The sequence below is a fragment of the Molossus molossus genome, unplaced genomic scaffold (genome assembly GCF_014108415.1).
Source record: "Molossus molossus isolate mMolMol1 unplaced genomic scaffold, mMolMol1.p scaffold_m16_p_1, whole genome shotgun sequence".
NCBI classification, from domain to species: Eukaryota; Metazoa; Chordata; class Mammalia; order Chiroptera; family Molossidae; genus Molossus; species Molossus molossus.
The window spans coordinates 248,213,962-248,238,958 of NW_023425344.1; the positions used below are offsets into that span (position 1 = coordinate 248,213,962).

The 24,997-nt window shown below is 59.2% G+C and overlaps 1 protein-coding gene across 5 annotated transcripts in view; it reads left to right on the top strand.

The window, feature by feature from the left end:
* The window catches only part of EVL (Enah/Vasp-like), an 87,165-nt gene that overhangs the window by 37,703 nt on the left and 24,465 nt on the right, over positions 1 to 24,997 (top strand). For all 5 annotated transcript variants that reach the window (XM_036253031.1, XM_036253023.1, XM_036253015.1 and 2 more), the window contains exon 3: positions 4,439 to 4,616. In XM_036253031.1, coding sequence (XP_036108924.1) covers positions 4,439 to 4,616 — 178 coding nt within the window. The remainder of the gene's footprint in view (positions 1 to 4,438; positions 4,617 to 24,997) is intronic.

Sequence of the window (24,997 nt, forward strand, 5' to 3'; positions counted from 1 at the left end):
TTGGCCTGCAGACCGAAGGGTCACAGGTTCGGTTCCCGATCAAGGGCACGTGCCTGGGTTGCATGTTTGATCCCCAGCCCCGATTGGGGTCGTTCAGGAAGCAGCCAGTTAATATCTCTCTCTCACATTGTTGTTTCTCTCCCCCTCTTCCTCCCTCCCTTCCACTCTGCCGAAAAATCAATGGAAAAATATCTCCAGGTGAGGATTAACAAAACAAAAACTTTTTTTGTTTGGACTCTCCTTTTTAGTGGGTAGTGTAGAAATACCTTTTTAAATAGTAAATATAAATTTTTTTTAATCCTCACCCAAGGATATTTTTCCATTTATCTTCAGATAGAGTGGGAGAGAGAAAGAGAAAAAAACATCGATGTGAGAGAGACACATTGACCAGCTGCCTCCTGCACGACCTGGACCAGGGCCGGGGACAAACCACAACCGAGGTATGTGCCCTTAACTCTCTGGTCCACAGGCCGACGCTCTAACTGCTGATCCAAACCGGCCAGGGCAAATAGTAAATATAAACTTTTAAAGGGCGCGTGCATTGATGCGGCGGCTCTGCTCGTAGGAACATGTCCTATAGAAACACACGTCCACGTGGATGTGTGACAAGGATATCCAGCACAGCACGTGGATGTGTGACAAGGATATCCAGCGCAGCACGTGGATGTGTGACAAGGATATCCAGCGCAGCACGTGGATGTGTGACAAGGATATCCAGCGCAGCACGTGGATGTGTGACAAGGATATCCAGCGCAGCACGTGGATGTGTGACAAGGATATCCAGCGCAGCACGTGATGTGTGACAAGGATATCCAGCGCAGCACGTGGATGTGTGACAAGGATATCCAGCGCAGCACGTGGATGTGTGACAAGGATATCCAGCGCAGCACGTGGATGTTTGACAAGGATATCCAGCGCAGCACGTGGATGTGTGACAAGGATATCCAGCGCAGCACGTGGATGTGTGACAAGGATATCCAGCGCAGCACGTGGATGTGTGACAAGGATATCCAGCGCAGCACGTGGATGTGTGACAAGGATATCCAGCGCAGCACGTGGATGTGTGACAAGGATATCCAGCGCAGCACGTGGATGTGTGACAAGGATATCCAGCGCAGCACGTGGATGTGTGACAAGGATATCCAGCGCAGCACCATTGGTAATGTCGTCTTCATTTTACACACAAAGACGCTGATGTCGGTGCACATCCGAGGTTATTCCACTGCAAAGTGCTAAAGCCAGAGTTTTAATCCGGAACCGTCAGACTCGCACCCTGTGCTCGTTCCTCGTACCTAGAGCCACGTTGTCTTCAGAGCAGTCACGAGTGCTGTGGGCTGCGTCTAGCTAGCCATCTTTACATTTATACTGCAGGTGCAGCTGGGACAGAAGGGGCCGTCCCAGGGCTGCAGTCAGATGAGGTCCAGCCACATGTGACAGAACTCACAGCACAGGTGTGTGTCCTCCAGAAGAGCCGCTTTGCACTCCCCCGATCTGATATCTGAAAACCTTCCCCAGCATTACGGAACCCGTGTATGAGGCGCCAGAGGGCAGAGCAAGGGCCGGAGAAGGAATTAGAGGAAGGAAGATTACAACCCACTGTACCAGTGATCAGAAGCATCACAGAATCCTCGGTTATAGACGTGGCTTCTGAATTCAGGTGTACCGTTAACTTACTGGTACCTTTGGACAAGTGACTTATTCTTGCAGGGCCTGTTTTCCCCACCATCAAAAGAGGAGATTGAGTTAGCCCCTCTCTGCAGTCTTTCTGAGTTCCTTTCGCGGATTCTTTGGGCCACACTTTTTCCGTATGCTGGGTAGGCATATGCCTGCCCCAATTCCCCCAGCCACTGAGTCCCTCTCCAAGAACAGAGCCTACTAGAGATTTCAAAGCGTAGGATTCTAAGACTCACTCCCCGGAACACCCCAGACCTGGAGACGGTAGTCACGCTCCACCGGAGAGCTCTGTTTTATCTAGCTTCAGTGTCCCTCAGCCATTTTGGACATCATGTGGTTTCCGGGCCTCTGGCTTGCTCCAGCCTGTCCGTGTCCACTAACGTGCGCACCAACACAGAGACACATGACCACAGGTCACCAGCGCAGAAGGAACAGTCTCATCTCCCGCACCTGTCAGTACACCGCTCTCGGGGTGCCCTCTGCTCTTGAGAGCAATTGTAACCACGTCACTGTGCATCTGATTGTGCACGTGTGCTGGCCGGGGTTCCCGCGTCACTGTGACGGCAGGCTGTGGAACAGTGGCCTTTCTTCCGGCGATGGAGGGCGCTCCCTCTGCTCGCCCTTTCTCTCTCCACTAGAGGACAGCCCAAACCACCTTCCACCTGGCTAGACTTGGGGGAGAGCTGTCCCGGATGTTATCCACAGCGGCATGGGACATAGAGGGAGCAGGAAATCAGGGTTCTCATCACAGGGCCCCAGCTGGCCAGCATGGTATCTTGGCCACGTCCCTTTGCATCTCTGAATCTCTTCCTGCAACTTCAGATCACAGACTCTGAAGCCTCAAAGCCAGGAGAGCTGAGAAATTCTTTTTTTTTTTTATCCTCACCGGAGGACATTTTTCCATTTTTTGTTCAGATAGAGTGGGAGGGAGAGAGAGGAACAGAGAGAGAGAGAGAGAGAGAGAGAAACATCGATGTGAAAGGAACACATCGAGTGGCTGCCACCCGCACAACCGACCAGGGCCAGGGACAAACTGCAACCGAGATACGCGCCCTTAGCGGGAACTGAACCCGGGTCTCTCAGGACCGCAGGCCGACGCTCCAACCGCTGAGCCAAACCGGCCAGGGCATGAGAAATCATTCTGTACCGCTCCAGGAGCACATTCTTGCCATGGCGTTGCAGAGAGAGGCCCTGCAGACTCCGCCGGCTGCTTCCGTCTCTGGGGTCTCCCTGTCCTGGGTCCACACTTCCCGACAGCCTGCTGTGCGCGCAGCCGTGTGCGCTGCTTTCGCATGCAGCGTTCAGTCCTCACAACGCGCTGCCCTGCGAGGGTGTCCCGCCACCGCCGTGTCCCATTCTGTCCACTTCACAGATGAGAAAACTGATGGGAGATCACGTGACTGAGCAGAGGGGACAGGGATGCAGAATAATGGCTGCAGGCCTCCCACACCTTCAGTGAGCCCCCCTTGCTAAGTAATTCAGCAAACTGTCTGGAGGAGTGAAGTTGAGAGGTCGGCGGGCCTGGTGTGCAGTCCCGGCTGCTTGTAAGCAACTGAATGGATTCTGTCCGCTCTTCCCACGGCTTTCCCTCTGGGCCCGGCACTGAGCCTGGCCGCCAGCTGGTATTTCTTGATTGGTTAATAATAGAGATATTAATAGTGCTGTACATTGGTGTGGCATATATTAACTCTTCTAAGTGATGCTTTTAACTAATAACCCATTTGTTAATGCAGCCCAAGGACTAGACACTGCAGAGGTCCTGGAGGCATGAGTAGGGACTTGAAAAGACTCCTGCCCTTACGGACCTCTGTGTCTAAGAGCCTAGATAAGATATGTATCACAATGTGACCTTTGCAGTGATCCTATGAGGTCAGTAGAGCCAGGATTATTTTCCCCATTTTATAATTGGAGAAACTGAGCCCCTGTTCTGGCCAGTTTGGCTCAGCGGTAGAGCATCGGACCGCAGACCAGTGAGTCCTAGGTTCAATTCCAGTCAAGGGCATGTACCTCGGTTGCAGTTCGTCCCCGGCCCTGGTCAGGGTCATGAGGGAGGCAACCAATCAATGTGTTCCTCACACGTTGATGTTTCTCTCTCTCTCCCTTTCTCTTTCTCTCTCTCTACCTGAAGATAAATAGGAAAAAAAAAATATCCTCGGGTGAGGATTAAAAAAGAAACTGAGCCCCAGAGAGGGGCAGTGACCACCTTGGGTGATGTAGTTGGGAGGCAGGGCCAGGACCAGGACCCAAGGAACGTGTCTCCCAGCTCAGGTCTCTCATCTGGAGGCTGTGACTACACAGCATCAGAGTTAAATGAGGAGCCGCTTTTTGTTTTGTTTTTTAATACTCACCCAAGGATATTTTTCCATTTTTCTTCAGATAGAGTGGGAGGGAGGGGGAGAGAGAGAAACATGGATATGAGAGAGACACATCGACTGGTGCCTCCCACACAACCCCAACCGGGGCAGGGGACGAACCACAACCAAGGTACGTGCCCTTGACTGAATCGAACCCGAGATTCTGGTCCCACTGGCCGACGCTCTAACCGCTGAGCAAGTCCAGCCAGGGCCGGAACCGGTTCTTAAACCATCACTGTTCCAGAGATCGTGTTGAAAAGCCGCCTGGCACGCTCCCCCCTTCCTGCGCCCCCACCCATCTTCCTGTCCTCTGGTGGCCCAGGGGACACACTGTCCTTGCCCCATGCAGCTCCCTGCAGCTCACTTACCTTTTATTTATTTACTCGTATTTCTCTCTCCTTTTCCCCCAGGTTGTGATCAATTATTCAATCGTGAAAGGGCTGAAGTACAATCAGGCGACACCAACCTTCCACCAGTGGCGAGACGCCCGCCAGGTCTATGGCTTGAACTTTGCCAGTAAGGAGGAGGCGACCACGTTCTCCAACGCCATGCTATTTGCCCTCAACATCATGAATTCGCAGGAAGGAGGTAAGCAGGGCTCTGCCCAGGCTGCGCCGGCTCGTCTCCCGTCTGCCCATGCCTCCCTTGGCTCGCCTCCTTCTGCTCCGGCTCTCGGGGTGTTACGTGGGCTCTCACGGAACCGCTGCCTGACTCCCGGCTTAAAGGGAGATGCCTGGTTCGCAGGAGGAGGGAGGGGCGTCGGCATCTCTTGCCATCGGGGAGATGCAGACTTGCTCTGATGTGTTCCTGACGTGTACGTCCAGGTCTGTGTCACGCCGGTCATACTCCAGAGGAGGGAGGGAGCGAGCCGCAGTCTGTTCTGGAATTCAGTTACTTAGCCTAACAAACTTCTACTAAACAGTTACCGGGTGTAAGAACCTGGTAGGCAGAACAGCTGAGAAATGAATGGATGAGTCCTTCCCCTCAAGGCACTTGCCTGTTCAGGAGACAGGGTCATACATAACCTGCCAGTGTCACTGTCCTGTGATAAGTGCCCTCATAAGGTATGAGCGGGGTCCCTGGGACACAGGATGGGGAAGCGGGCAACTGCCCGTCAGGGCTGCCAGGAAGGCTTTGATGGGTGGTGACATTAAAGGCTGAGGAGGTCACAAGGCTGAGGTGGGGGCGGCCTCAGGCAGGGGCAACAGCACATTCAAGGCACACGGCATAAAGCTCTGTGCTGGGAAGAGGACACTGCAGTGTTCCTGAGGCCCAGGGCACACGGGGAGGGTGCTGGAAGGACACCAGAGGGGTGGGGATTCCCGTAGATGCGGGGGCTTGGGTGCAGACAGTGGGGGAGGGGCTGCTGCAAAGGGGCCACTAAAGCAATGAGCAAAACCTGTGTGGCTTGTGTCGGAAATTTGCAGTGTTCGCCCAACGGGAGGACAGAGGCTTTCCAGGGCGTGGGTGACGCAACGGCCACGGATATGGTCCTGCCCCTGGCTAGAGATCTCACCTTGGTGGAGCCTGGTAGCTTGACACCAGGCCTGGGGGCCACGGCCGGGCGTGAGTCCTGGTTCTGCTGAGGAGCCCCGGGACAAGTGACTTCATTCTCTGTGCTTGATTTCCTTCTCTGTAAAATGGGGTGACACGGGTGATGCTTATGTTTAAATGAGCTGGAATATAAAATGTCGAGCAGACTGCCTGACACGGGCTGACCTCCCTGGGTTAGTATCATGGGTATTATTTCTGACACTGCTGCTGCTGCCAGAATTGGGGGGGCGGGGGGCGGTGCTTAGAGCCTGGGGGAGGTGGCTCCTCAATAGCTATTGTCCTGATGTACTCGGCTATGCAGCCCAGCTCAGGCCGAGGGAAATGTCTTTAAGTAAATAAAGAACATGTTTAGAGTATTCTTCCCAGGATTAACAGAGGGCTTTGCCGGGTGAAGGGGCTCCAAAGTGTGGGTTTCTGCTGCCAACGTGGGTGTGTGGTGGGGAGCCGCTCACCCGCGGCGTGCGGAGTGACCAGCATTGTAGGCACTAGACAGACAGACGTCCATTAAACTTTTTCCACCAGGAGCCTCGCGCCTCTGGGTCAGGTGACCAAGTTCAAGGTTCCGACTTGAACGCCTCGCGGGCCCGGGTGCGAGCTCAGCCTTGTTCACCCGCACACCTGGGCACACTGCAAGCCAAACTCAGGCAGCAGCTTTTAACTGAGTCAGACAACTGATTCTTTCAAAGCAACTGCTGGAGTTAAATGAAACGTCTAGTCACTTGATTAACTTCATGGACCCATAAGGAAATCAGTGGATCCGCCTCGATTTCACATGAGAAACCCACGGCCCCATCGTGGGTTTGTCAGGTGCAGCTCAGACTCACCCAGACCTCCACCGGGTTGGATGGTATCTGCTGGGGCGGGGCGCCGGCCAGGGTGCGTGTGGGGTCAGTGTGCCTGGCCTGGTTTCACGTTTGCATCCTGAGGGGTGGTGTCTGGTCCAGTGGCCGAGGCTGGTCTTCTGCGGATGGGCGAGCTCTGGGGGCAGCAGCCCCAGCCCACTGCGGAGGCTGCTTTGTCTCCCCTGAGGCACAGCCTGCAGGCAGTGCGGGCACAGGTCTGAGCCGCAGCTGGGGGCTGCCACCCGTGCGCACCAGGTCCCTCCCCCTCCCGGGGCAGTGGTCTGCCAGTGTTGGGACTTCACCGTTCGTGCGCTGTGTGCAGCGTGTACTGCTGGGCCCAGCTCTCCCCTCCACACTGACTCGTGGTCCGGTCTCGTCACGGGGCTGCGCTGACCCAGCCTGCCTGCTGCCGGCGGTTCTTCGGTGCCCGCGGGTCCCCCACCAGCTGCCGTAGAAGGCCCCTCGCTGCCAGCTCACTGGGGCGTTTTCTGTTAAATCCCGTCGGGAAATCGCCCTCTCCCCTCCCTCGGTGGGGGACAGTGTGCGGTAGTGGAAAACACATTTGTGTAGGGGCAGCTGGATCTTATCGTCAGCTCTGCTCTGTGGCCTTGGGCTCATTAACCCTGCTTCCTAGGGCTGTGGTGAAGATTGCATTTGAAATGTTTGCACAGCACTTGGCGTCTAGTGCCCGGTGTCGTAAGAGCACAAATAATATTGGTTCTTTCCCTCTTGGTCTTGTTAGATGTGGTTCTTGTCTGTGAGTGTCCATGTCCTCATGTGTACAGTGTGTCCTGAGTACCTCTTACAGAGGTGTGGAGAGGACTCCAGGGCTCAGTGTGGTGCTTGGCACCTCGGTCATGCTCGCCTGCGACTCCCTCTCCTCAGCGGGTTCTGCAGCGGCGTCAGGGACTCGGGCCTTCGGGTCGTGGTCTCCGCGCGCAGGGTCTTGCTCAGCACGCCCGCGTCTCTGTCCTGGTGCAGGCAGGCACTAGAGTGGCCGCCCGGGTTTCCAAACCTGCCAGACACGAGCCACTGAGCTACCGAGCTGAAAGCAACTCAGAGGCCGAGGACTCAGTGCTGAACTGCTGTCCCATCCCCCTTCTCTTGCCTGGGTCTCCACAGCCTGGAGATGAGTCTCCAGGTAACACCACGGTCAGGAACCCAGGGGGAAGTGACTGCCCTGTCATTCCACCGCCAGAGAATTCGGAAATTCGAACCCAGAATTCACTCACTCGCACAGGTTGTGTGTCTGCCAGTGGACGACAGGTGGAGGCCATGATTTGTGTCTGTCTCGGTTCCTTTCTGCCTCTCCACCCAGTGACGCCGCTGTCAAGCCCAGGTTTTTCACGTATTTTGAGAGAAAGTGTGGGCACCGCAACATGTATGTGTCATGTATGACTGCAGACCTGTTTCCCAGGAACAGTCCCTACAGTCTCCCCACTCGCTTGTCTCCTCCGCGTGGGGATCTTTCCGTGCCGGTGGCCGGGGCACCACTGACTGCTGCGTAGGAGGTGCCATAATCTACCCAGCCTTCTGCTGTTACACATGCCGGTGCCCATTCTTCCCTGCTCTGCTCGTGACAGAGGGCTCTCGCACGTGTTTGTGTGTGTTCGTATGTCTGCTTTGTATCTTGTGTGTTCACCTCGGCACACTTGGCCAGTGTTCTTGGACAAGAATGTTTGTTAACTTTCCTCTGTGTTGCCCAAATGCCTGCCGGGTGAGTGCCCTGCGCTCTGCCGCCACCCTCCCAGCTGGGCGTGAGGCTCGGGTCAGCCGTGGTGAACAAGGGGGAGGACACACCATCTCACTCTGCATCTGCTTACAGCGTGGGCGACATTTTTCATACAAGAGCGGCCTCGTCCTTCCCTCCTTTGCAGCGTGGCTGAGTCGAGCGCAGCATGGAGGGCGCAGACTTCCTGCGCCGTTGGTGACACCTGTGTACTGTCCCGCCCCTGAAGTCTGCGCGTCCTCTGACGACCGAGGAGCTCGTGTTTCCCTGGCGGATGTGTGGAGGTGCCGGTATCACGGGGTGTTCCAGGCCCACAGGCCGTGCAGACACCTCTCCCCCACCTCGCTGGGAGGCACCTGCAGTGTCTCGCTGACCTTCAGGGTCTTGACCGGGCGGGAGGCCTGTCGTAGCCCTTCCCGTGTGCTCGGGTGAGTGCGTCTGCTCCGTGGGGAAGAGGCCTTGTTGGCGGGGCGTGGGCAGACCCGATTCTGGGCCTGGCCATGCTGGCCACCCCACGCGGCCTGGAGAAATCACTGCCGCTTTCTGGGCCGCGGTGTCTTTGTCAGTGAGACAGGATGGCACGTCTGGCCCGGTGAGAGGACGAGGAGATGACGGGTAGGGAAGCCTCCCGAGGCACACAGCACAGGTGTGAGGGGCTGTTGTGGCTACTGGCAGCAGTGGCTTGGCCAAGTCCCACCTGGCTGAGCCCCATGCTTCCCTGCCAGTGTCTGACAGCTCCGGGCCCTTCGGCCCTCGGGAGTTCACTGGAGTCCTTGGGAAGAGCCCGGCTGGAAGTCAGGAGTCTGGTTCTTGGCCCGGACGCCACCACGTGGCTCACACGTGGCTCCAGGCATGTTTTATCTCCTGGGAGGCATTGGGCAGGCAGTGCGCAACAGGGCGGCCTGGTGATGGGGAGGAGGTGTCGCCGTGGGCAGGGGCTGGGGGCTGGGCATGTCACAGTGCGCAGGCAGTCCTGCACCGCGAGGTCTCGTTCTGCGTGTCCCCAGCACGTGGAGGCGAAAGACTCAGTTATCTGAGCCAGCAGAACTCTGTTTTAAGAAAAAGCTCCCCACCCCTCACCCCTGCCGGTTTTAATATGTGCCGATTTTCCGGGAATGCAAATACCACGCGCTTTGCGCTTCGAAAGGAAGTTGTGTTTTCATTCCTTTGTAAGTTTACCTAGAACTCTTTTCTGTCTTGGAAGCATTGTCGCTGGTGAGGTTGGTCATGCTCCACACAACTCCCTTCACCAAACCCGTCTGCAGCATCAGCGGTCCCTGCGAGGAGGAGTGAGCCTCTGCCTCCGTCTCCCCGTGTCTGAGCTGTGGCGTGTGCAATACCAACTTATTACAGGCCTCTTCTTGTCACGCCTGCACAGCACACCTGAGGCGTTATCTTTTCAACTTATGTACGTGGGCTGTGTAACCCATGAGTGTCACTCAACATAACACAGGGAACATCCACAATGTGTGTGAGCAAAGGGCCATTGCTTCCAGAAGGATAGACCCCGAGTTCTGACAGGGGGGTAGGCCCTTCTGGCCTCGCAGCTGTGATCTCATTAGAGCGCCACCTGCCGGTGCCGGGTGGATACGCGGTGTCTGCCTGTCTCAGCCAAGGACAGGAACAGAGGAGGCTTGCAGACGAGGCCCAGCGGTCAGGTCAGAGTAGGTGGGTGAGAACACTGTTCCTTCTGCATCCCCTCTGCCCTGGGCGCTCACTTCTGACACCAGTGTGTGGGATTCCCAGGGTAAGGGCTCAGTTTCCTAGATGGCCCCTCTCCCCCGCCTACTTTAGATCCAGCCACTGTGCTTCTGACCACCACACTACAAATCGGAGGTTCCCACACCCCTCCTGGGCTTCAGTTAATGTGTCAAAGCAGTTCACAGAGCTCAGGACATTTTACTTACTAGATCACTGGCTCACGCCGCGCAGCCTGTGACACTGGGCGCGAGGAGAGGGGTACTGTCTGTGATTGACATGCCAATGGGATTGTCTCACACAGAAATCATTGTAAAGGTTGTAACTCAGGAACAGCCGCGCGGGGGACAGTGTGGGGTGCCTTCTGGGTGCTCCGCTCGCCACACCGGGGACAAATTCCTACTCTACCACTTACAGGCAGTGTGACCCTGCACGGGTCACTTCGTGTGTAAATGGGATAGGGTCGCACCCTGGAGGTCAGAGGGTTACCTGACAGCCAGTACCTGTGTGAGGCCCGTGGCGCTGCCAATGTCTGGTGAATACAGCTGCTTCCTTCAGGCTGCCTTGCCCCGCCCACGCCTGTGCCCACACCCGTGCTCTTCGTGAACCTGCCTTACTGCTCTGAGCTTCCCACAGAGGCTGTGGAGTTGCCTCCACTGGTCCAGGAGAGCCGGGTCCCAGGGGACCTGAAGTGGGGCCACAAGCTGATGGGATCCGGCCACCTGCTGGAGAGCATTCCTGAGAAAATCCCCTCAAAGCCTCTGCAGGGTGGGAGAGGATGGGCGAGGCCCCGGTGGGCGTGAGGAGTGGGGCCTGGGGAAGGAGCCTTAGGCATCAAACAATGTGTACATTTTGCAGATGACAAAACAGACCCAGTGAGGAGTGGGGCCTGCACAGGGTCACACAGCCAGGTGGGCGGAGCTGGGGCCCACACCTAAGCTTTCTCCCTCCATCTCAGGATTGACACCCACTCCTTCCTAAGAAAGACTTTTCCCCGGGAGGCCTTAGGGAGGGAGCTGAGGACAGGAAAGCCCACAATTCAGGAGGCCTTGAGTTCCGGCTAATGACATGCAGCCAGAACTTCCGGGGGTGGAGCCACCTGCCCTTGCTAAGCTCCTCCCACACCCTCACCTTAGGAGCCAAGATATCCTTCAGCTCACACTCCCTCAGCCTCCCTTCCTTACTGTCAGCTCAGGGCAGAGTGGGGCCACCCCACAGCAAAACCGGGCTCCTGTCTCAGCTCCCACTAAGACCCCAAGAAACTCTTTCCAAATCAGAAGATCCCGCAGCCCCCAACTCATCGCAGTAATAGATACTCTGGTAGGTGGCCGGGAGTGACAAGGGACCTGGCCGGACTCCGCGTTGTGGCTGAGCCTGAGTGTGTGGGGAGAGTGGAGAGAAGGCGAGAGCCCCTCCGCGGCATGCGGTAGGCCCTCTGCTCAGACCACCGGGGCCTGGGCCCGTGGACACGTCAGTAATCCCGTGGCACCCAGGGCAGGGGTAGGGGGCTGGGGTAGTCCCAGAGCCTGGCCTTGTGGGGCAGGGCTGCCTCGGGGCAGCGGCGTGAAGTCTGTCCTCAGGGTCGAGCCAGAGCCGCCCGCTGTCGCAGATCAGCTGTCTGACGGGCAGGACTCTATCTCCACCTGTTTCCTGTCTGCACAGTGACATGGTGGTGTGTAGCTCAGATGAGGTCACGGGTGAGGGCAAAGCGCAATGCCGATGGCAGGAGCTCTGAGCACGCGCTGGCCAGAGCAGCCCGGCCTGGAAATGCGCCGACGCCTCGCGTGTGCAGCCCAGCGCGGGAACGGGATCCCTTCAGAGGGCTAGCTGGGCACCGATAGGTGGGGCCTCGGAGCGCTGCGGCTGGGGAGGGGGCCGGGCAGGGCTGGGCAGAGGCCGCGCATCCAAGGCACCTTGGCTTCCAGTTTGGGGTTGAATGCCATGAATTTCAAATCGGTCATTTTGAGGAGTTCCAAGGGTCCACACCCTGAGGCAACCAGAATGCCCACTGGGCTCTGAGAAAAGGAAGCAGCAGCCGCACTTGGCAGCTTGGTGGAAGTCCGCGTGGGTGAACTAAAACACTCGCTGAAGTGCTTCCGCCGGCCTCTCGGAACCCAGCAGCGCAGCCGCTTCTCTGGGTCTGCTTGTGATAACGTCATTGGTGTATTTCTCGACGTGATTGTCCTGGTGCTGGGTGATAAATGCTGTCCCACCTTTTCCAGTGTCCCTGAGCCTAACCTATGTCCGGGTCAGCATACTGCGAGCTGGGAGGAGCCAGACAGGATCCCGGGACAGACAGCCATTTCTCGCCTGGTTCCCCGCGAAGGGTCAGAGTCGGGGCTGAAGTTTGCTTCTCGTAAACCTGCCTATTGAGAAGTGCCTGCCTTTTCTCCTGAAGAGAAAGAAATTCTGGCTGTCTGACTCCCCGGCAGAGGCTGCTCCTGGTGCCCTCCCGTGGCCTCCTCCGCTCCTGACTGCCCTCTGGTGGCCACCTCCTGCGCGCCAGGCCGGCTGGGTCTGGTGCAGCCTCTGCGGGGAGATTCACCGAGGGGTGGGGCAGGCCCACGTTCCCCTGGGGCCAAGTCACACAGGGCGCAGCACTTTACCTGTGCCTCCGTCGTGAGGGTTCACACCACCTGGCGCGCACTGTTGCAGCACGTGAATCCAGCCGGGTCTCAGCCCCAGGAGCCAGCACTCCTTCTAGCCTGTGAGCAGTTGCTGGGTCTGCCGGGCAAGTGAGCAAACCAAGACCCAGGGCTAACCGGTCGTGGGGCTCTGAGGCAGGCCCAGCCCTACATGGGGCTGCACCCTCATCCCATACACTCACTGGCTGCCACCCTACCTGGTCAGCTTCTCTTCCCCCTCTGCAATCTGTCTGCCCTGCCGGCACCTGCTGTGACCTCTCTAAAGATCCAAGGTCGCATCCACCAGGCCCTCCGTCACCTGGCTCCCGCCACACTTCAGTGCTTCCCCTGCTGGGTGCTGGACCACACCAGCCCTGCCCCCCACTCCGGGGCCCTGCCTGTCTGCTGCCACCCTGCCCTGGCTCCAGAGCTGCCGTCCCCCTGGGTTGGAACTCCTGGTTTGTTTTCTAGACTGTGAGCCCCTCGAGGGCAGGCGCCCTGAGGCAGGGCTGTCACCTCCCAGGTGTTCAGTGCGCGGGGGCTCACCATTTGTCCCCACGCCCGTTGTGTGTGTTCACAAGCCTGACGCTTCCTCTGCAGACCGAGACGACGCCCGCACGCCGCACAGCCTGTGACACTGGGCGCGAGGAGAGGGGTGCTATCTGTGACTGACATGGCCAATGGGATTGTCTCACACAGAAATCGCACCCGTCCCCTTGGCCCAACTCGCACCACCCCAACAGAGGGGCGCCTGCCGCTGCTGGAGTCTGGGAGGCATGTGCCTCCAGCGTCGAGGGTGGGCCCCTTCCTGAGAAGCAGTTTCTCCATCTGTACGGGCAGGTCACACCTACCTCACAGGGTTGTTGTGAGGAGAGCAGGAGGTGGTGTCTGAGGTTCTTTGTCACCTGTAAACTACTACAACTATGTGAAGTTCCTCTTGTTTTTTCCCACTATTTGAGAAGTTAACCATATTGGCTCCTGGGGTGATGCCAGCAGCCTGCGCATTGGGGCGGGGTGGCCGGGCCCTGGGCCCCAGATGGTAGGGAAGCAGGGCCTGACCCGGCCTGCAGGATAGAGGGCCTGTGGGGAGGCCGGGTGGTGCAGAGGCTTCCATGGCACAAGGAGATCTTGGTTGTTTGGGGATCCCAGGAGAGGCTCCACCGGACCCTTAGGTCTCCCTCTGCGCTGATGGGACTTTGTATCCTTCTGGGGGGCCCCTAACTTCTGAGCATCCTGTCGCTGCCATTGTCTCCCTTGAAGGAATGCTGGTGTGTTTGCAGCTCACGTCCAGAGAAGAAAGACTCCTCCTTCCACCAGCCCCGGGATTAGCGCCCGACACGAATGGGACATGGCCTTGGGGCTTGTCGTTTCCACAGATCAGCCCAGCCACCTCGCCCCGTCGGGGCTCAAGATGGCGAATGGACCCTTGCAGAAGGCTACCTTGCCGGGCCCGCCTCGGGTGCCTCAGGGCGGGTGCAGGGAGCCGCTGTGGGCAGCACAGGAGACAGAAAATGACACGCGCCGGCCGTGCTCCAGGCTGGAACTCGTAGAGCGGTGGCACCTTGAGCCATTTCACTGCCCCGAGCCTCAGTTTCCTCGTCTTTAAAATGGACTTAAGGCCCTGGCCGGTTTGGCTCAGCGGTTAGAGCATCGGCCTGTGGTCCAGAGAGACCCGGGTTCGGTTCCCGCTAAGGGCATGTACCTCGGTTGCAGTTTGTCCCCGGCCCTGGTTGGTCGTGCGGGTGGCAGCCACTCGATGTGTCCCTTCACATCGATGTTTCTCTCTCTCTCTCTTCCTCTCTCTCCCTCCCGCTCTATCTGAACAAAAATGGAAAAATGTCCTCGGGTGAGGATAAAAATAAAAATAAAAAAAAAATAAATAAAATAAAATGGACTTAAGGACCACCTACAAGGTGTGAGGCTGAGATGCTGGAACAGAAGGGAACGTGGTTGCTAAGCCACCAGCACCACACGATTCAGGCTGTTGCTGAGCACCCAGTCCCAAGACACTGCCCTGGGATCTCCTCCCCGCGGCCTCGTGACTGGGAAGGCACAGCGACATCCCTGGGACGAACTCCCACACTCCGTGAGAGAAGGAGCAGGTCCTACCCTGGCCAGTGTGGCTCGGTTGGAGCATCGTCCTGTACACCAAAAGGCCGTGGGTTCAATTCCTGGTCAGGGCACATACCCAGGTTGTGGGTTTTGTCCCCATTGGGGTGTGTACCAGAGGCAACTGATCAATGTTTCTCTCTCTCCCCCGCTTCCTCCGTCTCTTGCTCTCTCTAAAAAAAATCAAAATTTATATCCTCAGTGAGGATTTAAAAAAGAAAAGGAATGGGCGTTCTTTTGTACATCACACATGCACATGCACACGTTGTGCTCGGACCTCGTTTCTTTGCGTGTTCACAGCATCCTCCTGAGACTGTGAGGGGACATCAGGAATTGGGGACACTGTAAGGATGGAGAACGAAGACCCACGGCAGTCGGTGACTTGCCCAGGCCACAGCGGTGAGCCCCCGGTGCCAAGTCCCGGTCTCTGCCGCTGGACCAGGTGGCCTCTCGGAGTCCCTGGTCTGCTCGTGTTGTTCGGGCTCTATAGGCATAACCCAATTTGCCCAGGGGTTGATTGTTACAGCCGCTTAACCTGCCCTGTCTTTATAGCCAAACACCCACATCTGCCGAAGTAAGTACAAAGTTTGTCAGCATCATTCTCTCTTTTCTCGCCCGGCATGTTAATCTCTCTCCTGGAGGAGGGGCATTTCACCGGTCAGCATTCTGCCCAGTGTAGCTCCCACATGGAAGGGCCAGCTTCAGTCTTAGTAACCATCCCAGGGACTCAGACACGCAAGTGCTGAACTTGGGCTACAAGCTGCGTTTCTGGAGCGACGGGGTGGTCGCTCGAGCCCGGCCCCTGCCTGTCTGCTGCCCACTCCCTTCAGCCTGTCTCCACCCCGGAGCGGCGGGTTCTCCCAGCAGTGCCTACTGTCTGCCTGCACCTACGTAGTCTGTTCTTCCCACGCCAGCAGCTGGACCTTGCTGAGCCCAGGCCAGCCCTTACTCGAGGCTCTCCAGGGACTCCCTGACTTACTCAGAACCAGAGCCAAATCCGCACCAGGGCTGAGGGACCTGCCTGGCCCGGCTGCTTCCTGACTCGCGTCCTCCCCACTCTCTTCCTCACCCACTGCTTCCAGGCACACCGGCCTCCTCGCTTCCTGAGCAGGCCACGCGTGCCCCCGACTCGGGGCCTCAACCCAGCGTCCCTTCCGCCTAGGATCTACTTCCCTCTGCTCCCCGTCCCAGGTCCCCTGCTGGAGAGGTCGGACCCACACACCAGCCACCTGAGTTCTCTTCCCTGCTGTGTCTGCTCCCACGTCCTCGCCGGAGCCCAGCCCAGGGGCCGCCCGCCCCAGCGGTGTGAGTGAGCACGCTGACCTTGCGGGCAGGGGCCAGGCACCAGCCCGCATGGCGTGGCTCCTGCACCCGGGTGCAGCAGGCAGGGAAGAGACTTGAACGGGGTTGCGGGCGCTGTGGCCGGGAGGGCGGCCCGCGGGAGCCTGGCGGCGGGGCTGTCGGGAAAGCCTCAGGCTGGGCTAGAGGGTGGGTAGGGGTTTGCCAGTTAAAGACAGAAGCAGTCAGAGAGGCCTCTGCACACACAGGCACAGCGCTGTGGGAGCCTGGCACCATTCACGGGCACTGCCCATCAGGGTGGGCGGGGGTAGGTGAGGTCTGAGGACCGGGCAGGGCCAGGTTTCGTAGGGTGGCCTCTGATATAATATTCTGGGCCCAGGCCTTCCCAGCCTGGCATCCTTGCCCTGGAACCATGTCTGGCCGGGGCTTAGAGGGAGGGTCCCCGCAGATCCCCAGCTGGCCTGCAGCTTCCTGAGGCTCTGCCTCCCCACCCAGCCACATGCTGCGGCCATGACTTCGTCCTCAAGGGACTCAGTGACGGCTTGCCCTGAGCGGCCGCCCGCGGGTGGTACCTCTGCCTGCTCCCACTTCAGAGAAACACAGCGCCCTGCTTGGGTGGCAGGAAGGTGTCCTGGCTGACCCAGCTTCACTGCCAGTGAGACGGGTGATCCATGCCCCTGAGACTGCCTTTTCTGACCCATTGCACGGAGCGATGTGTACAGCTTGTGAGGTTGGTTTGAGAATTAGACACGGTGCCGGGGCATTTTCATGCTCACAGGCCCGCAGGGGCAGCCGACAAGCACCTTCACAGCTAGTAAAAGGCAGGGCTTGGAGGGGAACCTTCCTGTGCGCATGGCCCTGAGCGGGTCAGAGACGGGACAGGTCACCGGCTCGGGACCCAGCAGAGGAGGGCAGGGAAGGAGCCCGAGGAGAGCAGCGGGCAGGCGAGGCCGCTGGAGGCTCAGCTCCGAGTGTGTCTCCGGGCCGAACGCCAGCCAGCCGCCTGCCTGTCCTCCGTGTGCTGTACGGTGCGGCCTAAAGTGACCCCCAGTCTCCAGAGTCCCTGGAAGTCTTGTGTCATAAAACTCACATAGGTTCTGTTTTTTACTCTGTGCATATTTCCCCATTTTTAATTATTTACCATCCAGTAGAACTGATCCCCTAGAAGGGTGGTCAGTGTTCTCCGTCTCTCCACATCCCCCCAGAGCACGCCAGGCTGTCGGGGCGCCCGCCCCCGGGCTGGGAGGGCCGGGCCGGTGGGGGTGCAGAGGGCAGGGAGGCTGGCCTCTGGGGCAGCGGCGGCATGATTAACGGGGTGTCCTTAGAGGTCTGGTCTGGGGGTGACTTCCTGTTGAGGAAACGAACGCGTGTCATTAACAAACGCCTAGGACTGTGCTGTGGAGAGAGTCGTGGGTCATGTTAGCCAAGACCCTAGTGTGAGATGGAGGGACTGACTCAGAAGTCAGACTCCGGCCCTGGCCGGTTTGGCTCAGCGGTTAGAGCGTCGGCCTGCGGTCCAGAGAGACCCGGGTTCGGTTCCCGCTAAGGGCACGTACCTCGGTTGCAGTTTGGCCCTGGCCCTGGTTGGGTCGTGCAGGAGGCAGCCACTCAATGTGTCTCTTTCACATCGAAGTTTCTCTCCCCTCCCCCCCCCACTCTGTCTGAACAAAAAATGGAAAAATGTCCTCAGGTGAGGATAAAAAGAAAAAAAGAAGTCAGACTCTGGCGGAATTGGGTTCAAATGCAGCTATCTCCCTGATTTCGGTGCCACTTGTCCTCCTGACTCCCTTTGGCAAACACTGGTGTGTCTGCAGACACGGGGGGGGGGGGGGGCACCGCCCACCCCGAGGGCAGGAAGCCCACGCCCCGTCCAGCACGGCCTCTGGTTGGAAGTGACAGAGAGTTAACGCGGGGATCCGCGGGCCCCCGTCCTGGTTACAGCGTCCCCTCCAACTCGCCCATGGCTTTGTCCCTGCGCACACTGCTCTTGGAGCAGAAGTGGACCGTGGCCGGCAGGCTGGTCTGGAGTTGGGTTTCTGACCACTGAAGACCGCTCCTGGGGCCTTTCCCGGGCAGTTTTTACACCTGCTTGAAGGGACCTCTGAAGAGATGGAAAGCTGACCCTGAGGTGGAGAGATTGGCGGCTGCAAGACCTGGTTCTGGTTCTGGTTCTGGTTCCCACTGGCGTTCACTGATATGATGCAGGTGACTTTTTCGTCTCTCTGGGTGTCCGTGGCCCAGTGGGGCAATGATGACACCAGTCCTGGCCCCTTTGTGGATGTTTAGGATTTAATGGGGAGCATTTCATGTGAAGTACTGACCGCTCAGCTCCCCAGCAGGGAAGGGGACAGGATCTGTGTCCCACCCTGGGCCGGTCAGCGTGTCGTTGATCCACATGCAAGACAGGCAGGGCTTTGTTCATGTTCATGCAGGAAAACAGAGCTGAAGAGGCTCCGTGACCTGCCCAAGGTCAAAGCGTAACTGACAGAGCCAGAACCCCGTTGAGCTCTAAGTGGCTGCTGTCCATGTGCTCAGAACAGTGCCTGGAGCCTCGTGAGCCTCAGTAATTTAGGTGGGTGCTCTACCAGCATCCCGGATCCTCTCCAGACCAGCACTGCCGGGGCAGGGGAACTGAGTCCCAAACAGGGGAGCTGACCAGCTGCCCGGGGTGCCCAGGCCCACTCAGATCAACGTGCTGATGTCTGGGGAAGGGTTTGGAGGCAGGACCTATGGGAGCCCCGTGCCAGAGAGAGAAGGTGCCAGCCTGCAGTGTCCTTCCTAGGCGGGGGGGGGGGGGTCCCAAGTTCCCAGCCTGCAGTGTCCTTCCTAGGCAGTGGGGGGGGGGGGTCCCAAGTTCCCAGCCTGCAGTGTCCTTCCTAAGCAGTGGGGGGGGGGGTCCCAAGTTCCCAGCCTGCAGTGTCCTTCCTAGGCAGGGGGGGCGGGGGTCCCAAGTTCCCAGCCTGCAGTGTCCTTCCTGGGCAGTGGGGGCGGGGGGCCCAAGTTCCCAGCCTGCAGTGTCCTTCCTAGGCAGGGGGGGCGGCAAGTTCCCAGCCTGCAGTGTCCTTCCTAGGCAGGGGGGGGGTCCCAAGTTCCCAGCCTGCAGTGTCCTTCCTAGGCAGGGGGGGCGGCAAGTTCCCAGCCTGCAGTGTCCTTCCTAGGCGGGGGGGGTCCCAAGTTCCCAGCCTGCAGTGTCCTTCCTAGGCAGGGGGGGTCCCAAGTTCCCAGCCTGCAGTGTCCTTCCTAGGCAGGGGGGGGGGGTTCCCAAGTTCCCAGCCTGCAGTGTCCTTCCTAGGCAGGGGGGGCGGGGGTCCCAAGTTCCCAGCCTGCAGTGTCCTTCCTGGGCAGTGGGGGCGGGGGGCCCAAGTTCCCAGCCTGCAGTGTCCTTCCTAGGCAGGGGGGGCGGCAAGTTCCCAGCCTGCAATGTCCTTCCTAGGCAGGGGGGGGTCCCAAGTTCCCAGCCTGCAGTGTCCTTCCTAGGCAGTGGGGGCGGGGGGTCCCAAGTTCCCAGCCTGCAGTGTCCTTCCTAGGCAGGGGGGGCGGCAAGTTCCCAGCCTGCAGTGTCCTTCCTAGGCAGGGGGGGGTCCCAAGTTCCCAGCCTGCAGTGTCCTTCCTAGGCAGGGGGGGGTCCCAAGTTCCCAGCCTGCAGTGTCCTTCCTAGGCAGTGGGGGGGGGGGGTCCCAAGTTCCCAGCCTGCAGTGTCCTTCCTAGGCAGTGGGGGGGGGTCCCAAGTTCCCAGCCCTGCAGTGTCCTTCCTAGGCAGTGGGGGGGGGGTCCCAAGTTCCCAGCCTGCAGTGTCCTTCCTAGGCAGTGGGGGGGGGGGGGTCCCAAGTTCCCAGCCTGCAGTGTCCTTCCTAGGCAGGGGGGGCGGCAAGTTCCCAGCCTGCAGTGTCCTTCCTAGGCAGGGGGGGGGTCCCAAGTTCCCAGCCTGCAGTGTCCTTCCTAGGCAGGGGGGGGTCCCAAGTTCCCAGCCTGCAGTGTCCTTCCTAGGCAGTGGGGGCGGGGGGTCCCAAGTTCCCAGCCTGCAGTGTCCTTCCTAGGCAGTGGGGGGGGGTCCCAAGTTCCCAGCCCTGCAGTGTCCTTCCTAGGCAGTGGGGGGGGGTCCCAAGTTCCCAGCCTGCAGTGTCCTTCCTAGGCAGTGGGGGGGGGGGGGCAAGTTCCCAGCCTGCAGTGTCCTTCCTAGGCAGGGGGGGGCCCAAGTTCCTAGGCAGTGGGGGGGGGCCCAAGTTCCGTTGAAGTTGTTGTACCTCACAAACTCCTGCGTGTTTTGCACATTTGCATTTCAGTCCAGGGAAGTGACGAGGGAGCATCAGTGTTCACTAGGGAAGGCGGGAAGATGGTGCCTGGCCCAAGTAGGTCACTAGTGGGCACAGAGGGGCTGGAGGAGGCAGCCGGGGGCTGGGCCAGGCAAGTCAGGGTGTAGGAGGCCTCAGTCCCCAAAGTAAGGATTTCCCAGGGGATCCAGCGGGACCCACCCATCTCCTGGCTGGGTAACAGCATGGAGGGCCCTGCTTTCCGACATTCCGTGTGGAAGTGCAGGCACGAGCCTGCCCAGGCGCCAGGTGGGGGCTGTGGGAAGCCTCCCGGGGGAAGACGTGTCTGGGATCGAGTTTGCGGGAGAAGCAGCGTTTCTGGGGGACAAGCAGAGGGCGGAGGGCAGGAGAACGCGCTGTGGGATGGGGAGCCCACGTTGCTTCTGTGAGAAGACACCGACTGGGTTTCCGACAGGGCGGAGGTGATGCCCAGTTTGGGCGTGTCCCACAGACGTTCTCTGCACACCTTGTGCCAGGCCCTGAGCGGGCTGCTGGGGTCCAGAGAAGGGTGAGGCATGGGCTCCGCTCTCAGGGCGCTCACAGGTCAGAGGAGAGAGCAGCGACTCCAGTGCGGGCAGTGAGTGTGCTCCTCACGACACCAGGAGCGGGCACTGCGGCAGGGCAGTGGGCAGGAGAGGAGCCAGGGAGTGCTCCACGGGACAGAGCCTGACCTGGGTCCTAGGCAACTCCTGTGCGCGCTGCGGGCTGGCCAGTTAGGGGGACGCAGACGCGCTCCCACAGGAACGGCCACCACGCTCACAGGTGTGGTGACGCGAGGTTGGCTGTCAGGTCGAAGGGCTGTGGAGCTGGCCAGGCTGCTGAGCAGATAAGCAGGACTAGCAGGACCAGGGTAAGACAGCTGCAGGTGTGAGGGCGAAGAAAGGAGGGCCAAGGAGCAGCTGGCCGGGACACCTGGAGAGAGTGGGCGGTTCTCCTTTGGCTGGTCACCTGTCACCTGTTCCCTGCTGGCTCTGTGCCCACCCTGTCTCACCCCATCGCCCACAGGGGACGGGAGGAGAGCCGTGGTAGGAGGTTTCCCCTGGCAGACCCTCCCCGGGGCCCCCGGTGCTCACTGGAGTCGGGTGGACAGGAGGGCTCTGATAGGTTAGCCGGGAAGCTGCATTAAAGATTGAAGCGGGAAGCCCATCTGACGGCGCCCGCGGATCGGTTTCCCACTGCGGGAGCCAGGCTGCTGAGGAAGGAGAGGTAAGGGGCCAGGATGCGAGGAGCGCACCTCCCGGACTGCGCCCAGGGGCCTGCCCGTAATGGTCAGCAGGGAGTGGGCCTTCCACTGCTTCTGCTTCTGCCACTGTGACTGCACCGTGCTCTGCAGAGTGAACTGTAGGTGCCGGGGCCCCTGCTCCTCGGGCCTCCTTCCGCCCCAGCGGCTGGGGTGGGGTGGGGGGAGGGGCTCCGGATCTCGGGCCAGGTTCCTCGGTCCATGGGCGAAGGGCTGAGGCTATTTGCACTGAGCCTGGCCGGAGTGGCTGGGCGTCAGGACATGTGGGCGCTGGTCACTGGGGACGCATGTGGCCTTGGGCAAGTCACTCACTCTGTCCCAGCCTCGGTTTCCCCATCTATATAATAGACCTGACAGTCCCTGCCCTGGCCGCTGAGCAGATTGATCGGGAAGATAGTGCCAGGAGGTTTGTCACAGACTGTCGCGGCGGGACAGGATTTTATCGCACTTCATTCTGTTTGAGAGTCTTTTCCGGGTTTGCCGTGTGTCCTGAAATGAGCTTATTAGAAAAGGGGGAAGCTGCTTTACTAGGAAACTAACAGGCCTGAGGACCACAGCCTGAGGGGGACCAAGCAGGCTGGTCGGCCGTGTTCTGGCCAGGAAGCTGGGAGACCCGGGCTCTAGCTGCGTACTGCGTTTGGGACGTGTTCCTCCCGTTACGTGGGCCTCAAGACCCCAGTACGAGGAGAGGGCCCGGCAGGGGTGCTGCTTGCTGGCACCAGGTGGCACAGCCAGCCTCCCACCTTGCTGAGTGCAGAAGGCCTTTCCTCTCGCACACCTGTGGGTGCTGACTCAGGTGGCAGGGCTCTGGCTGGGCCTTGGGCTCTTGCCCCTCTCTGGACTGCATTCTCTGCCTCTGCACATGCTGACTGTCCAGGCCCACAGGTCATGCAGACACTGAGACACAGCTGTAACCGCTGGTCACCGTGGGGTTGCACCAGCCCTGGTGGGCCGGGGGGCGGATCTCGTGCAGGGTTGCAGTGGGCAATGCATCCGCTGGCCCTACTGATCCAAGTTAAGCCGACTGCTTCACACACTGGCCCACTGTGAGCCTGCACTCAGTAGCAAGGACCGGGCAGACAGGGCACTAGGAAACTCGCCCAGGGTGACTAAGGAAGCAACGAAATGTGTTCAACGTGAGAGCGGTCAGGGTTTGTCTGCTGCTGAGCTGAGCTCGGGAGGGGGCAGCTGCGGGACACAGCACACTGGGGTGGAAGCCCTGGGCTGGAAGACGTTCACCCTGGGCACTGGTCCCAGCTCTGCCACCCATTCCTGTGTGGCCTTGGCCAGGTGACTCTGGATCCTTGGGCCTAGATCACAGGCTTCGTTTCCACACGGACACTCGCTTGCTTGGCAGCAGGAACCTGGAAACGAGAGAGGAAGGTGTGCTAGGGTCTGGGAAGGCTGCCCCCATGTCAACGTGTCGCTGTCAGTCAGTCAGTCCACAATGGAGGGCCTTCTGGAGAAAGGAGAGCAGCCAGCCCGAGAGCTGGCAGAGGTGGGGGCAGGACACAGAGGGGCTTGGAACTCTGCCCAGCCCAGAACAGGTGGCTGTCGTTCACTGTCCAGAAACTCCGTCAGGCAACACAGAGGGGCTTGGGACTCTGCCCAGCCCAGAACAGGTGGCTGTCGTTGGCTGGCCAGAGACTCCGTCAGGCCTCACCGAGCAGGTGCTGGCTCCTGTCTCCGGAACTCCGGGAGCTCAGCTTCCGTCTTTCAGGAGGCCCAGGGGATGCTTTTCCTACAGAGGCTAACTCGAAACCCAGCCTGTCCCTCTGTCCCGGAACCTCATCAATGTTAATGGGTAGGCAGAGGATGGCCTTTCTCAGGAGGGGGTGGCAGCATCACTTGGCTCGTCGGCCCACCTCACACTGCACCCTGCACAGCCAGACTGCCAGGGACAGCACAGAGGCCTGACCCTCGTGAGGACTGTGCGTGTGCATCTTGACTGTAAGGTAATGCACCTTTACTTGCCTAATTTGGACGTTGAGAAGGAGGAAAGAATCCACAGTCGAGAGCGTCTGTGACCGTTCTGGTGTATTTCCTTCTTTGTCCCTTCGGACTGGAGATGTTTAGAACTCAGTGGCCTTGGTTCCATCCTCACTGTATAGGGAGCTGAGGCCCGCAGAGGGGCCTTAACTGTTTGTAGCAGAATTCCAACAAAAACTTGGGTCTCCTGGCTCCTGTTTCATTCTGCAGGGACTTGTGTAAACTGGAAGCCAGCCGGGAATGAGGGGCAGCGGGGGGACTGGTAGGGACATGAGCACTGTCCTCACTGTCCAGTGGCCACCAGGCCACCACCACTTGAAAGATTGCCTGGCAGGGACCACAGAGCAGGGCTAGCAAGGTGCATTGCAGCGCACGGGGAGGAAGACACTATGGCAGCTAGAACTGCCCTACACGGGACCTCCGGGGTCAAGTCCCATCACACATCAGCCCTTCACGGAGGCCAGACCTATGCACCCCCAAGGGCCTGGGGTGCAGATCTCTCTCCTGGGACAGGGTGCCTGTCTGCATACAGGTCGCCCAAGCGAGGATGGAGCACCGGGGCAGGGACAGGCTGATGGCAGCGGGCAGGCAGACACACAGTCTCACTTCCCAGGCCCGGAGGTGCTGAGATGCTGCCCTGTAGGCTGGGCTCCTGCCAAGGAGGAGCGCCAGGCCCGCCCAGAGCAGTGCCTTCACGCCAGGCACCTGCTTCCTTGCCCCCTTCCCTCCCGTCTCTCCCAGCCCCCTGTCTCCTAGCCCCGCTTCTTCCTCGGGAGGTGGGCTGAGGGCGGTCGCTCTAGAGTCCGTATGCTGGGGCCGAAGCTGGGGCCACTGGTTACTTTCATTCCCCACCTTCCCGCTGTCTGCGAGTGAGATGGAGATGAGCATGAGGGATAAATGAGGCTCCTTGGTAAATTCGAGGTCTCCCTTCCCTGTCCCCTCCACTCTCCATTCTGTGGCTGTGCCCAGCTGAGGGAGCCGGCTGGATGTGCCATCTGCTCCAGTGTCAGCCCTTGGCTGGAGATCTTCAGACCGTTCGCCCCAGGCCCAGTCGTTTATTTATCCAACAGTATCTATTGAGTAGTAACCAGATGCCAAGAACTACGTGGCGTGCTGGGGATCTGGAGAAGAACAAAACAGTGACTCCCTAGTGCGGAAGTCAGACCGCTGTCTGCCGGGGCCCTTGCATAAGGTCTTTCCCAGTGTGCAGAGGTACCAAACGAGTTCTGGGTACAAGGGCCCTGCACAGCCAGCGTGACCCGAGCCACCTCAGCTCTGCAGCAAGGGGTGAACCACATCCGGTTCATTCTCCTAGAAGCCCCATCACGTGTGACCAGGTGTCCTCCTCTGCCCTCCTACCCCTTCTGTTAAACAAGGGCAGCTTCCTAAACGTGAGCGTCCCTGCATTGGAGTCCTCTGTCATTTCTTTTTTATTTTTTTAATCCTCACCCAAGGATTTTTTTTTTTTTTTTTTTTGGTACTTGCCCCTAGTGGGAACCAAACCCTGGACTCTCTGGTCTGCAGGCCGATGCTCCAACCGCTGAGCCTAACCGGCCAGGGCACCCAAGAATATTT